Source organism: Pseudonaja textilis, chromosome 1 (assembly GCF_049901715.1).
Source record: "Pseudonaja textilis isolate UNSWEBS1 chromosome 1, rPseTex1.2, whole genome shotgun sequence".
Taxonomy (NCBI): Eukaryota; Metazoa; Chordata; class Lepidosauria; order Squamata; family Elapidae; genus Pseudonaja; species Pseudonaja textilis.
The window spans coordinates 32,997,740-33,011,706 of NC_141990.1; the positions used below are offsets into that span (position 1 = coordinate 32,997,740).

General features: G+C 37.7%; 1 protein-coding gene across 2 annotated transcripts in view; it reads right to left on the reverse strand.

Annotated features, from left to right (window-relative positions):
• SPTBN1 (spectrin beta, non-erythrocytic 1) overlaps positions 1 to 13,967 on the reverse strand; it is a 185,120-nt gene that overhangs the window by 14,477 nt on the left and 156,676 nt on the right. For both annotated transcript variants that reach the window (XM_026696031.2, XM_026696032.2), the window contains 8 exons: positions 13,024 to 13,228; positions 11,474 to 11,848; positions 9,241 to 9,485; positions 7,674 to 7,812; positions 5,557 to 5,641; positions 4,766 to 4,962; positions 2,950 to 3,050; positions 1,463 to 1,523 (listed from right to left, as the gene is read on the reverse strand). In XM_026696031.2, coding sequence (XP_026551816.1) covers positions 1,463 to 1,523; positions 2,950 to 3,050; positions 4,766 to 4,962; positions 5,557 to 5,641; positions 7,674 to 7,812; positions 9,241 to 9,485; positions 11,474 to 11,848; positions 13,024 to 13,228 — 1,408 coding nt within the window. The remainder of the gene's footprint in view (positions 1 to 1,462; positions 1,524 to 2,949; positions 3,051 to 4,765; positions 4,963 to 5,556; positions 5,642 to 7,673; positions 7,813 to 9,240; positions 9,486 to 11,473; positions 11,849 to 13,023; positions 13,229 to 13,967) is intronic.

The window sequence follows — 13,967 nt, forward strand, 5'->3', positions numbered from 1 at the left end:
AAAGCTAGGTTTAATCACATCCAATCCTGAGATGATCAGAGAATGCAAACAAGAATCGTAAACCAGCTTTTAATCAGGGATTTCTAGCCAACAAGTCCTAGCAAAGATGTTATCTAGTTTGGTATAAAACATGTACATGAAAACCACTAAGTCCAGGAACTGCCAAACACACCATAAATCCTAGCCTGTACAGATGTATCTAAGTATGATCTCAGGTTTAGATGTCATAAAACCTTTCCTTCCTGGTCTCTATTTGCAGCAGGTCATTCATGTGATGGTTCATTAAGCTGAATGTTTACTCTGAAAATAAAATGTGAAAGTAGCCCCTATCTGTTACACTGTAATCAGCATGCCCATTGTGCCTTGAATACAGGCCCATATTCAACTAATGAGAGAGAAATCTTTTGTGTAATCTCACTGACTGTACTAGGACCTAGATGCTAACAGAATTTAGGATCAAGTTTGATATTTCTATACTCCCAAGCTTAATTCCATTTCTATATAAGGCAAATTGAAGCATTAATATCTCAAGGAATCCTTGCAGAGGTAATGTGAAATCAGAATCGATCCAGTTGTTAGGTAGTTACTGCTAATTTCAGAACAATCTGTTATTTAGCTTTTATTGTTGATTCATGATATCATTTGCTTGGAATGTCAATTGATATTAACCTCTAGATCACGGGTGTCAAACTCGTGGCATCACGTTGCCCTCATGTGATGTTTCATGTTTTTCCACTTTGCGGAGCTGGGTTGGGTGTGGCCTGCACGTGACGCATCCAGCCCACAGGCTGCCAGTTTGACATTCTTGCTCTAGATAGTATAGCCATAGCCAGGTGCTTCTACCTTGTTTAATTCCTCCTCCTGTCTCCTCTGCAGAAAGGACATTCATACTGTTTGGGGACAATGCTGCTGTTTTGCCAGCATTTTGCTCTCAAACCTGTTAGTATAGCTAGAAGCATCATACCTGTCGGATTCTACTTCTTGTCTTCCATTTTGATGAGATTTCATTACATTTCAATTACTCACATAAAGAAGTGGCTTGAACTGCAAAAAGTCTCAAAGCTTTTAACAAACTGAAAATCTCACAATAAGAGATAATGAAACAAAAACAATGAAGCAATGCAACCAAATATCTGACAGCATCTAAAATATTAAATTCAAGGAATGAGTATGTATGTATGTATGTATGTATGTATGTATGTATGTATGTATGTATGTATGTATGTATATATTCAGTGTGTGGTGGCTATTGGTTAAATAAAGCTTGGTAACTTGAAGGTGTGGGAGAGAGGCAGTGAAAGAACTTGAAAGTAAATAAAACAAGGGGAAACAGGAGAAAAAGCAGCCAACGGTCTTTCGCAGACTGCTTTGCACCTCAGAGTCCAGATTGTGGTTGGTCACTAGTTGTCCATCTACTATTAAAGTTTTTGTACTTTTGGTAGGTTTGAGAACGGTAACTAACCCGGGGAGATTCCTGGTCTGGTGGCAAACCATTCTGGGCAACCTGTTCTTTTGTGCCATCCCTGTAGAAAAGATAAAGAAACCAAGAGTGAAAGGTAATACAAAAGACAAGTTACTTTTAATTAACCAAGATATCTGCTTAAACCTGTCAAGAGCTCAAAATGTAATGCAATGCACTCTGATTATCACTTTATTAAATCTTTGGAAGGTGTACTTTTATTTTGAATTGTCTTTCATCTTGATCTCCCAGACAGATTATATTTTATTCCTTTTTTTTACTTTTCTTTTCATATACTGATTTGTGCAGTATATGGAAAGCAGAATATTTTCAGAGAAGAACTTGCCTCCCCCCAGAACAACTATTGTGAAGTATAAGACGCACTTTTTCCACACCCCCCCAAATGGATGGAAATGTCTCTATGTCTTATACAGCAAATGTTGCCGAAGCCCTGCCCACACACCGGCTTCCACCCTTCGGCCTCTGCCTCCCAGCAATTTGCCTCCTTGCAGCAAACAGCAAACAGCAAACAGCCTGGTCAGCTTCAGCACAGCCTGATTAGTACAAGCTGCTGATTGTTAGAAGGATCACCCTCCCGACGATCAGCTTTTTCAGGCTGCTGGGATTGCCATTGATTATTGCTGCCTCTGCGTGCCCCATTTTCTGCCTCTGCATCCCATTTTCTGCCTCCACTCGCCCCATTTTCAGCCTCCGCATGCCCCATTTTCCACCCAATGTGATCTCCACCCCCTGGAACGGGCTGAAAATGGGGCATGCAGAGGACAAAAACAGGACGTGCAGAGGTTGAAAACAGGATACAGAGGCCAAAAATGGGACACGCGGAAGCTGAAAACGGGATATGGAGGCTGAAAACAGGGTGTGCGGAGGCTGAAAATGGAATGGAGGCTGAAAGTGGGCCGCATGGAGGCAGCAAAAGGCAATGATGATCTCTGCAGCCTGAAACAGCTGATCATTAGGAAGCCGATCCAACCGACAATCAGCTGCTCATGCTAATCAGGCTGTGCTGAAGCTGACCAGGCTGTTTGCTGTTTGCTGCAAGGAGGCAAATTGCTGGGAGGCAGATTTTTTTTCTTGTTTTCCTCCCCAAAAGCTAGGTGTGTCTTAGACTTCAGAGTGTCTTATACTCCGAAAAATACGGTATAGGAAAATTGTAGCGTAGATATTAAATTAGGTCTTCACTGTGGAAAATAACCTCAAAGGGAGTTCCCTACTACGATGTATGATATTGAATCATCAACTTTGTTGCCTTTGAGTCCCTTGATTAGTAGGGCTCTTGGTCACCTAAAGATTGCTTAACTCTACATTGAAGTATTCTCTTAGTGATGCATTTGCATATAGCTCCAATCAATTAATATTTATTAAAAATATTCACCTACAGCTAGCTATCCAAAAAAACCCCTTAACTGAGATTTTATACGTGGTTTTAGGTTCACCTTTGTGTTACATCATATTCTTTTCCAGATACTCACCATTGAGACTCCTCCCCAGTTCTGGGGCTTGGCTCTGGGGAAGGAGGCTGTCTTTTCCGCTCCTCTTCCTCTTGTTGTCTACGTACTTCCAACAATTCCAACTGGAAGAGAGGGAAGGGAATGAGATTGCAGAAGCAGAGAAGATTCAAGAAAGCAATAAATGAGGGTTCTTTCATTCACAAATTTAATTTCTTATCCTATTAAGCCAAGGCAGTGAAAGGTGAGCCTCCTCATCTCCCATATCAGACATAATAGCTAGGTTGTTGTAGGCTATTCCCAGATGCAAGATAGAAAATAAATCAATGTATTCCAACTGAATAATCCAATTTCTGTAACTTTAATGCCCTAGATACTTCAAGTAGGGAAAAGTACACTTCCCATGAACCATTAGATCGTATTTCCTGACATTTAAAGTGGCCTAGCTCCTTCCCCCCATCCTCCTCAGGAAAAAGTCATTGGAAGAAATGGAATGGGATGGAAAAGGGATGAAGCACTCTGCATAGGAAGGACAAGCCACTGCTGTTGCTTTCACATTTCCAGCTCAGGTTTTAATCTGAACTAAAAAACAGCTTTAGAAACCTCATTCTTTTCTCTTTTGGCAGGGTGAGAAGATGCAAAGATTATGAGCCACCTAAGCTTATTTACCCAATCTTTGCAATGCTGTTTGGTCCTGACAGTGCCATCATTCCAACATCAGGTTCAAGTGTATTGATTTAGCAAGACATTGTCAAAGCTGGTTTAAATCTTAATCTTTTTTAAAAAAATGCAATTGATTTGTATTAATGATGAAGTTTGACTGTTTATAGTACTGTATTAATAATATGTATCAGTCTTTTCATAACTCTTATATACCCTAGGATCAATTAGGATGAAGGCTATTTATTGCAGTAGTAAAAGATACTGTAAAAATTTATCCACAGTTGTGCTAATTTATAATCAATGCAAGTTCAGTGTCTTAATTAACATGTGTAAACTTTTTAAAAAGCTATAATTATTTTAAACAGGATATTACTAATCTTTTTTTTTTATACAAGAAGAAATGCTTATTTTAAGATACAGGTAGTCCTCGACTTACAATAGTTCATTTAGTGACCATTCAGTTACAATGGCATTGAAAAAAAGGGATCTTTTCACACTTTCAACTATTGTAGCATCCCCATGGTCATGTGATCAAAATTCAGATGCATGGCAACTGACTCATACTTAAAACAGTTGTTGTGTCCCGGGGGTCATGTGATCCCCTTTTGTAACCTTCTGACAAGCAAAGTCAATGGGGAAGCCAGATTTACTTAATAACCTTGTTACTAACTTAACTGCAGTGATTCACTTAACAGCTATACCCAAAAAAGTTGTAAAATGGGTCAAAATTCACTTAACAACTGCCTCACTTAACAATAGATATTGTGGGCTCAATTGTGGTCATAAGTTGAGGACTACCTGTAGGGTTAGGGTTAGTACTGGCAAAAATCTTAAGAGTTTGCCAAATGTCAGGATCTCTTCCTTAAAACTATTATGAGCTTTCCTGCAATAACACTGCAGTAATTACACTGCCATTTTGCAAGATTCCAGCCATTTTAACTTGAATTTATATAAAGATTAAGGTTCTGTGGGTGCCATTTTGTGGCGATGTGTTTTCTCCTTCTAATGCAATGTAAACATATATTTCAAAGCACTAACTGTGCTCACTTCAGACATATTGTTTTTATTATGTTAATTATGTTCAAAAAATATTGCTGATCCTTGATTATTGATTCATGTGATTAATTAGGTCAGGTAATCATCATGAAAAACATCTGATTTGGGTCTTGTGACCTACCGTGGTAAGTCTTTCAAGTGCTGAAAATCTTTCATCCCAAGTTGCGGCTGATTTTTCAAAGGCTTCATGCCTCTTGATGAGCTTCTCCACTTCATCCACGCTTTGCCCTATTTCACGACTTGACAAATATGGCTCCTGTCCTAATAGCCAGGCCTCGGCAACACTGGCATCCCTTGAAAACTGGTGTACTTCCAGAACTAAGTAAAAGTCAGAAACATACCATGTTCAGAACTAGTACATGTTTTATAATTTATACTATAGCACAGGGATGGGGAAAACTGTAATCTTCCACATAGTACTGAATTATAACCCCCAGCAGTCTCCAACAACATGGCCAGTCCCAAGGGTACATTTAAAAAAACCTCTTGCTGTGATACGATATGTGCATATCTCTTTTCTCTTTCAGGACCTTAGGTATGATTGCCACAAAAATTAGAGCAAATATGAAAACATTTGGATAATCTTTTTTTTAGTGTTAGAGTTTTTTATTCTTGTTTTAATTTATATATTTACTTACATATACTATAAATGTTTTTCTACTGTTTATCCTTCAACCTGTTGAAGTAGGCTCTGGCTAATAGGAACATCTGCCACAATCCTTGTTTTAATCATAAACTTTCCAGCATTAATAACTATTTTTAAGGGAGGGAGGAAGGGAGGGAGGAACAATCACTTGTAACCATGCAATCTGAAATACAATTCATGGAAACCACAACTCTTCAAAAGAGAACGGGGGGGGAGAGATGGATGGAGAGAGATCCATTATAAAAAGGCAGACATGGGATTCTTACTCAATCTCAGCCACTCCCATCTGTCTTCCCACTTGTCAATCATTTCTTTTCTTTTTTCTGTCAATTGCAGTAACTTCTCTTTTATCTAAAAGAAATGTTTAAAATGGAAATCAGTATCATGTATAGATTTATTATAGATTTATTAATTTTGTAACTAATTATAACATGGTTCCTAACCACCATAAGAAATTAACCAGCATTACTGCCACAACACTCTTGTGATAATACAGTTAGAACCCAGAGCCAATAATAATGACCAATACATTTAATAAATGAATAAACAAAATAATGAATCAATCTTACTTTTAACAGTAGCAAGTGGGAAAATGGCCTTCAACATAAATTACTACATTTTGGAATTCCATATAGAACTTCACTTACACCGTTCTAGCAATAAAGCTTAAAATGTTTTATTTCACCAGGTGCATTAACTCTGTGGATTGGATTATATTTAATTTCCACTACATCTTATAAAAGCAACGGGGATTAAAATTTTTGTTGCTAAGCAGTGCAGTCATAAATTGTGATCACATTAACTGTTGCTGTTAACTGAACCCCATGGCCATTAGGTGAGACAATTACTTGCTGGCTTCCAACAACCAAAGTCAGTGGGGAAGCTAGCAGGAAATTGCAAGCCCTAGACTGGCAGGCAAGTATGTGGCTGTTGCCAGGTGAGGGAGGAAGCAAAGGAATGCATGGATTGAGAGGGTCAAGGAGGCTGAGCAAGGATTTGAGGGAAGGTCATGGACAGCGTATGAAGGTGCAGAGTGTGAGCAGGTACACTGGAGTATGGAATGAGTTAAGAAGGGTGTTAATGAGTTAGGAGAGACACAGCACAAGTCAGAGGGAAGTGTACAGAGGTGGGAGGGTCAAGGAGAGGTTTGGCATGGGGAAAGTGTGCAAGGATGCAATGGTGTGCACTAGAAATGTGGCGCCAGTCAGGGAGGGTGAATGAGAGGTGTGGCATGGGTTGGGGGAGAATGCACAAGTGACTGGTATAGCACAGACTTGGTGCACAGTTGTGGAAGACTTGATGTAGGAAAACTGGGAGGAAAGAATTGCAATGGTAATCATATGACCACAGGGCACTGCAACAGATTGTAGGCATGACCCAACTGCCAATCACTCAGATCATGATCACACGATTGCAGAGGATACTGGGATGGGCAGAACTCTGAGGACCAATTGTAACTACCATTCATTTGGCACAGTCATAGTTACAAAAGATCACTATAACAGGCTAAGGACTATCTGTATTCTAAAGGTATAGGGGCATATTTTACTAGTACTTCAGCAGCTAGCTTCTTATTAAGTGTGAGCACAATTCAAACTACAGATAATCCTTACTTAAAGAATGCCCAATTAAAGTGACAGCAGTGCTGAAAAAGTAACTTTACAAATGGTTCTTCCACTTATGATTGCAGCATCTCTACAGTCCTGTGACTAAGATTTGGATCTTTGCAACCAGCAGGCATTTACAACATCCCAGTCACATGAGCACCATTTGCATGCTTCACAACCAACTTCTGATGATCAGAGTCAGTAAAAAAGCTGGCAGTAAAATCACAACACAGTCATGAGATATTAAGTATCTCACTTAATGACTGCATCACTTAGTGATGGAGTTGCAAGTCCCAGTTGTGGTTGTTAAGGGCTACTGGTACTTATGTTTGCAAGTGGGAAAGGGGGATAGATAGATGGATAGATGATAATGTCTTAGTAAGCAAAAACTATTTTACTGTGGTAAAATCTGGTTTGAAGCACTTTGTGCTGCTGTTGCTGGATTGTTATGTTATTATTGTTGAGTTGCATTTTCATTATTAGCTGAAAATATTTTCATTGATGGTTGAGATGACAACCTGAAAGCTTTTTTCCCCATAATTTAGTTATTATTTTTAATTTTAATTCTTTTAAACAAATTTGATAAACTCTGAAAATATGAAATATAAACATAGTTAAATGAATTGAGGGACAAATTCAGTATAAGCCTACATAACATTGAAGGTGAATGATATGAATAAGTTTCAATGAGCAAAGGTAGGTTCTTGGATTTAACATAGCAGTTTTTATGCATTCTTTGCAAAATTATCTCTCCGTACTCAGAAAGCACACAGTACCTCTTCTGAAGCATAGTGTTTTCTTGCCAGCAATGATTTACCAAGCTCAATGCAGGTTGTAAAGCTATCATTTCGGGCATCTATTTCTGCTTTGATCCCTTGGTGATTATTCATCAGCAGTTCTACAGAAGAAACATCCCTAAAATAAAATATTGGTAATTTTAAATTCAAATACCAAATATGTTTTAAAACCTATAAAAAAGACTGTACAGGAGCTAAGCTATATTGGAGGCCTCATTCTTTCTTTCAGACAACAGCAATCCATTTTCTGAGTTATGCTTGCTTGGCTCTATTTAATCCTATTTTGCTTTAACAGCCATATATGTTAAAAGCTAACTATCTCATCTTAAATGTGGAACTCACTGTTACACAATTTTGCCCCCTACCTCCATTTGGGACAATATCCATTCAGAACTGGCACCATAATCCTAATTATGGCAATAGGGACTTCCAGAATTGCTGGTGCTAAGCAATGCAATCATTGGCATTATGCTTTGACTGCACTGCTTAGCAATGGGAAATTCCAGTTCCAATTGCTGTCGTTGAGTGAGGATTACCTGCAGTCCTAACTCTGATTCTGTATCCTGCAGTTAAGTTGGAAAACCAACTATAAAAGAACAAAATCTATTCCAGTTTCTCCAAGTCAAATAGAAAAGGCGCAATTATTGTTGAAGCAATAGGCAAAATTGTGAACCTAGAAATCTTGTTGGCCTTTTATAGCTGTAAAAGCACTTGTTTGTCCACGTGAAAAAAAATGTATACTCTTTGATTTTATGTCTCACTGTTATCAGAGAGACCAATTTCATTCCGAGGTAGTATATTTTTTGCCTCAATTGTTACTTTACAAATAGAAACCTTGTGCTATGTATGAGCCATGTTCCGGTATCTGACTCTGATCTTGACTTCTACAATGTTGTTCCAGTTGAGCTTGTGGATTGTCAGTTTCAGGACTGCCGACCAGAGGAATCATTAAGCCAGAATTCATTTGAGACTGATCAGTTACAGGCACCTTCTTTTCAGCTGAAGCAATCAATGACAAAGCATGACCCCTAAGCCCCAGGTCGGGGGGGCAGAATAACACTCCTCAATGAGGCTCGTTGCTAGTCAAAGGATGAGGCATGAGTATTTGTAGTTAGTTGTCTAACTACAGTAGTAGCTTTGCTTTGTTTGTGATTCTTGTTCCTGCTTCTTGCTCATCATTCTATGACTCTTTGAATGGTTTATTACCTAATTTCGCATTTTGTGACTCGTTTCTTAGACTGTAATTGGCACTTTTTACCCAAGCATGCTCTGTAGGGATTTGAATTACAATCCTGACTACCTAAACTGTACTAAATGCTTCAGTTCTTTAGAACTACGTCTGCATGTGCAAGTCCACAACCTTCAAACAGAACTCCTACATCAATAAGTGCCCCATTATGTTCTTCATTAAATTTGGATTTGAATTCATTTAATTAAACCTGAATATTATAATGATTTCAGAATGCAAGATAGATGTCATCTATACTGCTCAATCCTCTGTACTGCTATGAAACACCTATAGCCTCTGCATATTAGTCCTGCTTACCTTGGCTTTTCTTGGGCTTCAATTTGACGAATTACATCTTCCATCCAAAGCATGAGGTCACGGACCATACTGAAGAAACGGAATTTGTCACCAGTATCCACTAGCCTTACCCTGCGTCCTTCGCAGGCATCTAGCAAAGCTTTCCATGCCTCCAAAACCTCATTTTCCCGTTTCTGGATGTCATCAGCCTTGTCCCCAGCATAGGCAGACTGAAGGCGGGCAGCATCCTCTTGGAGTTGTCTCACCTAATGTGAAAAAATTGAAACAAATCAGTCAAAACAATTTTGTAGGCAAATACTTATGATTATAAATACCTCTTTATCAACATGCTTTGCTGCAATAGATTCATAATTGGGGCTTTATTTATACTGCAACTACTGAGGACAGAGAATCTGGAGAATCTGATAATTAGTATCTCCTTTTATTTTTTTAAAAAAACAAGACTTGAATCTAAACACCAAGTTTCGTTTGTATTTTGAAATTACCCAGTCACACTGGCAATATATAAATTAAAACTTGGATGTTATACTGAACTGATAATTTCTAATGACAGAGTGCAAAATTATTATGTCCCCATTCAGCAAAAATAGGTAAATGTGCTAGATTTAAACAATTCATGAAATTATATGAGTTGAGTCCTGCTCAGCAGTACATTAATCAAATTTCCTTGTTATTGTGCTTTGGGGTTTAAATTAATATTTCCACTATACTCTTTAATTACATATAAATAAATACATTCTGGCCCCATTTAAAAATTGTACGGACAGAGGCAGAACTAAAAGTCTCCCTCTATAAGTTCTGAAATACCACCACCACCACTACTACCAAACCTTGGTTCCCCATGCCAAACATGCACACGTGAATGGGAAGATCCAATTTTTAACTTCTTAGATATTTTTGGAAAATATCTGGAGGTAGATATTGGAGTCCTTCCCCCCCTCCTATCTATTAGTTATTGTCTCTTTTTAAAAATTAAAGTCCTCAACCAAAAAGCAGCTTAAAATCATTTTTTATTAAAAATATTATTAATCATAATCATATTAAAATCATCCTTTGCAAATTTGATAAGTCATAGCGGTATGTTAAAGGGAAAAAAAGTTTAAAAAATCAAGGAAACTTCTAGAGAATGCCCAGCTAGTTTATGAAAGTTATAATTGACAATCCTCCCTGAAGAACTTCATGGCATTTATTTTCTTTTGAAGAGCTCTTTTCAGCACCCACCAACAAATCAAGTTCCTATTCTAGCATGAATATTTTCCATGTGCCAAAAAAAGACAACAAATAGATAAAATTATGGAGTTTTCTGCCATCAAAATAGGCCTAGACAAATGCATGGATTATGGTTCTATCAGTGGCTGCTAGTTTTAATAGCTTTGTATTACCTGCCAAAATATAAGTAGGATACTTTACATATTAATTGCTGGGAAGCAATGGTAGAAGTGGTCTAATAATCTTCTTATGTTTGTGAGCTTCCCAAATGCATTCACAGACCACCGAATGATACAAAATACTAGATAATGTGGGTTTTTGTTCTAATTCAGCAGGGATCCTCTTACGTGCTTTAAGCTGCCCAGACTCACTTTGGATAGAGAGATGGAAGGCATAGAAGATAAACAGATAAATAAATCTGTAACATGGTAGAAACTAATGCCTCCCCAGTGTGTTTCTTTATTAATATTTTGTAATTCGTATTGTTTCTAATTGCTTGCAAATTTCCCAGAGTCATTGAAGAGTGGGTAGCCTTAAGAATCAATCAAATAATATACATAAAATAATAAGACTGAGTCTACCCAAACATCCATCAATTCCAAGCATTTATAAAGACTGGTTAAATGAATTCCTTCATGCTGCCACAGAGTTTGAAAACAACTGCTATTTCTCACTATTCCTCTTTAGCAGCTGGTATTTATTTGAATTTTCTAAATGGATCAACGTAAATATTAGGCTGATCAACCTGTCTGTTTTCTGTTACTGATTTCTTGATAATCACTGTCATATCTTTTTGCAGTGAATTCTCTGATAATAATTATACAAAGAAACTAAAATTTCTTATTATTATAAGGCTTTGAACTGCAGAAAAACACATGGAAGATGTAAAAATCAAGAATAGAAAACAATGAAGAGAACTTTGACAAATTTGAAAAACCTGAACTCTCCTTTCCTGAATCCAAAGCCATGCAAGCTACAAGCTCTTCAATTTTAAAGGAATACAACGTTTACTTAATATGCATACCTGCGTTCCTAAGGCTTGAATGTCATGTTCAAATGTTGTATGCATCCTTTGCAGGGTTTCTACTGTGTTTTGATCCCGCCCAAGTTCCTCAGGAAGCTTCTTATGTTTATCCTGTATTCGTCCAAAGATCTCCTTGGCATCATGGTAAAATTTGTGTAGTTCATAAGAGGCCGCAAGGATCTGTGTTCTTGTGTCAATGAGTTCCAAGAGGTCAGCCCAGGCCTCATTGAGACCATCTTTCCACTCAGCAATAGTAGCAGCATCAGAATGTCCAGAATTAATGAGTTCATCAGCCATGCGATTGACAGTATCAACACGTTCCTGTCCAATATTCCCAGTGTCTCGGGCAAATTCACGAAATCTCTCTTGCAACATCTGGGAGAAAAAGATTGCTTGTGTAAATAAGCCTTGGATCAAAATGATAAACTGGAGGAGGATATAGCATAAACACACAAAGCTTACTGCCCAACTAATAATATACTGGATAAAGTTATATTCAAAGGGGAAATGGATGTCAATAAAGCAAAACTGTGTCATATGTAACATATTTTAAACTTAGACTTAGAATAACTTTATTGTCCCTTTGAATGTATACTAATCAGCATACATTAAAATGAAATTACATTGCATACAGTTCTCACCTCTAATATAAACATAAACACAAGATAAATAAATACATACATACAAAATTATGCATGTAGCCACATATATTATATGACACAGAGAAACAACACAGTCTGGTTCGGATGTATACATGTACATGGCAAGAGAATCTTGCAAGTTTACCAGATGGATGGCATAGGGAACAAAGTTGTTACAGAATCTGGAAGTCCTACTAAAAATACTTCAAAACCTTCTCCCCGAGAGAAGCAACAGAAATAGACCGTGAAGTGGGTGTGCGGGGTCTCTAACAACACTTTGAGTCCTAAGCATATAGTGCTTATAAGCAATATCCTGAATGACAGGAAGCGAGCTTCCTATAATCATCCCAGCTGTCCTTACCACTCTGAATGGACTTTCTATCTGAGGCACTGCTGCCACCAACCAAACAGTGATGCACTTGTTAAAACGCTCTCAATCGTGCCTCTATAACAAGTAGCCAGTGCTCTCATCATCCCACTATATATTCTGACTCCTAAATTAATTTCTGTGGCTCAAAAATACTCACCATATTTTTCTGCTTTTCATTACATATGACATTCAAAGCAATTAACAACAATAGAATGCAAGTTGAAATACACTAAGCAGCTTTTATCCTACATATTAGCTAATGCATTCTGTTTGCTGAATTGGGCAAGATTGCTTCATGCCTAGCTAGTTCCATCTCTGATATTCTCCTTGTGGAAACCAAATAAAGTCTTGCATAGGCTTTGGGCATTAGTGCTGGAAAACTGTTTGAGTTTGTCAGAGTGCTTTTAATATTTTTATATTAGCATTTTTATTGTATTTATGCTTTGATTACAATTTTGTATATATAAACTATATTTTCCAATCTTGCACATTACCATACAGTGAATAAAAGAAAGGAACTAAGACTCCAGGCTACTTACTGTCACATGCTCATAATCTTGTCCCAGTTCGTGAGATCCAGCCACCACTTCCCTTTCCGCTATCCACTGCTCCAAATCATCCACCTCACGGTTCAGCTGGAATAGCCGGTGTCTCTCGTCCAACTTGCCCCTCCTCTCCTCAGCAAGGTCTTTCAGGCCTGCATACAGCTTATCCACTTTCGATTGCCTCATGCTAATACGTTCACTGTGGAGACAAAAGATAAAAAACAAACTCCATCTAGACCTAGTTTAAATAAGTCCATATAAATATAGTCAATTATATAGCAACAACCCCCAAACTTTGCTGGATCAGAATTAAGACCAAGCTAATAATAATCTTATAGGCCAAAGCACATATTCCAGTAGAGAGAAGTCCCCTGAAGGTGGGCTCCAGCATGAGTCTGAAAGCTCGGAAGAGTAAATCTCTGGTCCCAGTGACCAATCCAGATTTGATCTTGCAAGACCAATCTAACTTAATACTCTGCTGCCACAGTGATCAACCAAATGCTGAATTTTTCTTTTTTTCTTTAATAAGATATTTACTTACCAAAAAGAAAACATCAAAGCCTCTCTTAAAAACACACATTTTTGCTAATATCTAGAAGCCACTGAGAGTTGGGCAACATACACATTTAATATATTATTATTATTACTATTATTGTTGGTTGCAGTCAGCTAGACATTTAGACTGGACGTGACATTTTTATCCACCTAGCCAGTCCTTCCTAAGAACCTGGGATAGGGAGATATTGTTTAAATGTGTTAAAGGTATTGTTGCAGCAGATATTATTATTATTATATACCAAACAATGAGCAATCACAGCTGCCAGCTCTTCGACTGTTGTTGTTGTTTTTATTTCTTCCATTGCTTTTACTTGGGAAATTGAGGCAGTTTTGTCTTTTATTATTTCTTGTTAAAAATCAGCACCTAAGCATTAATAGCA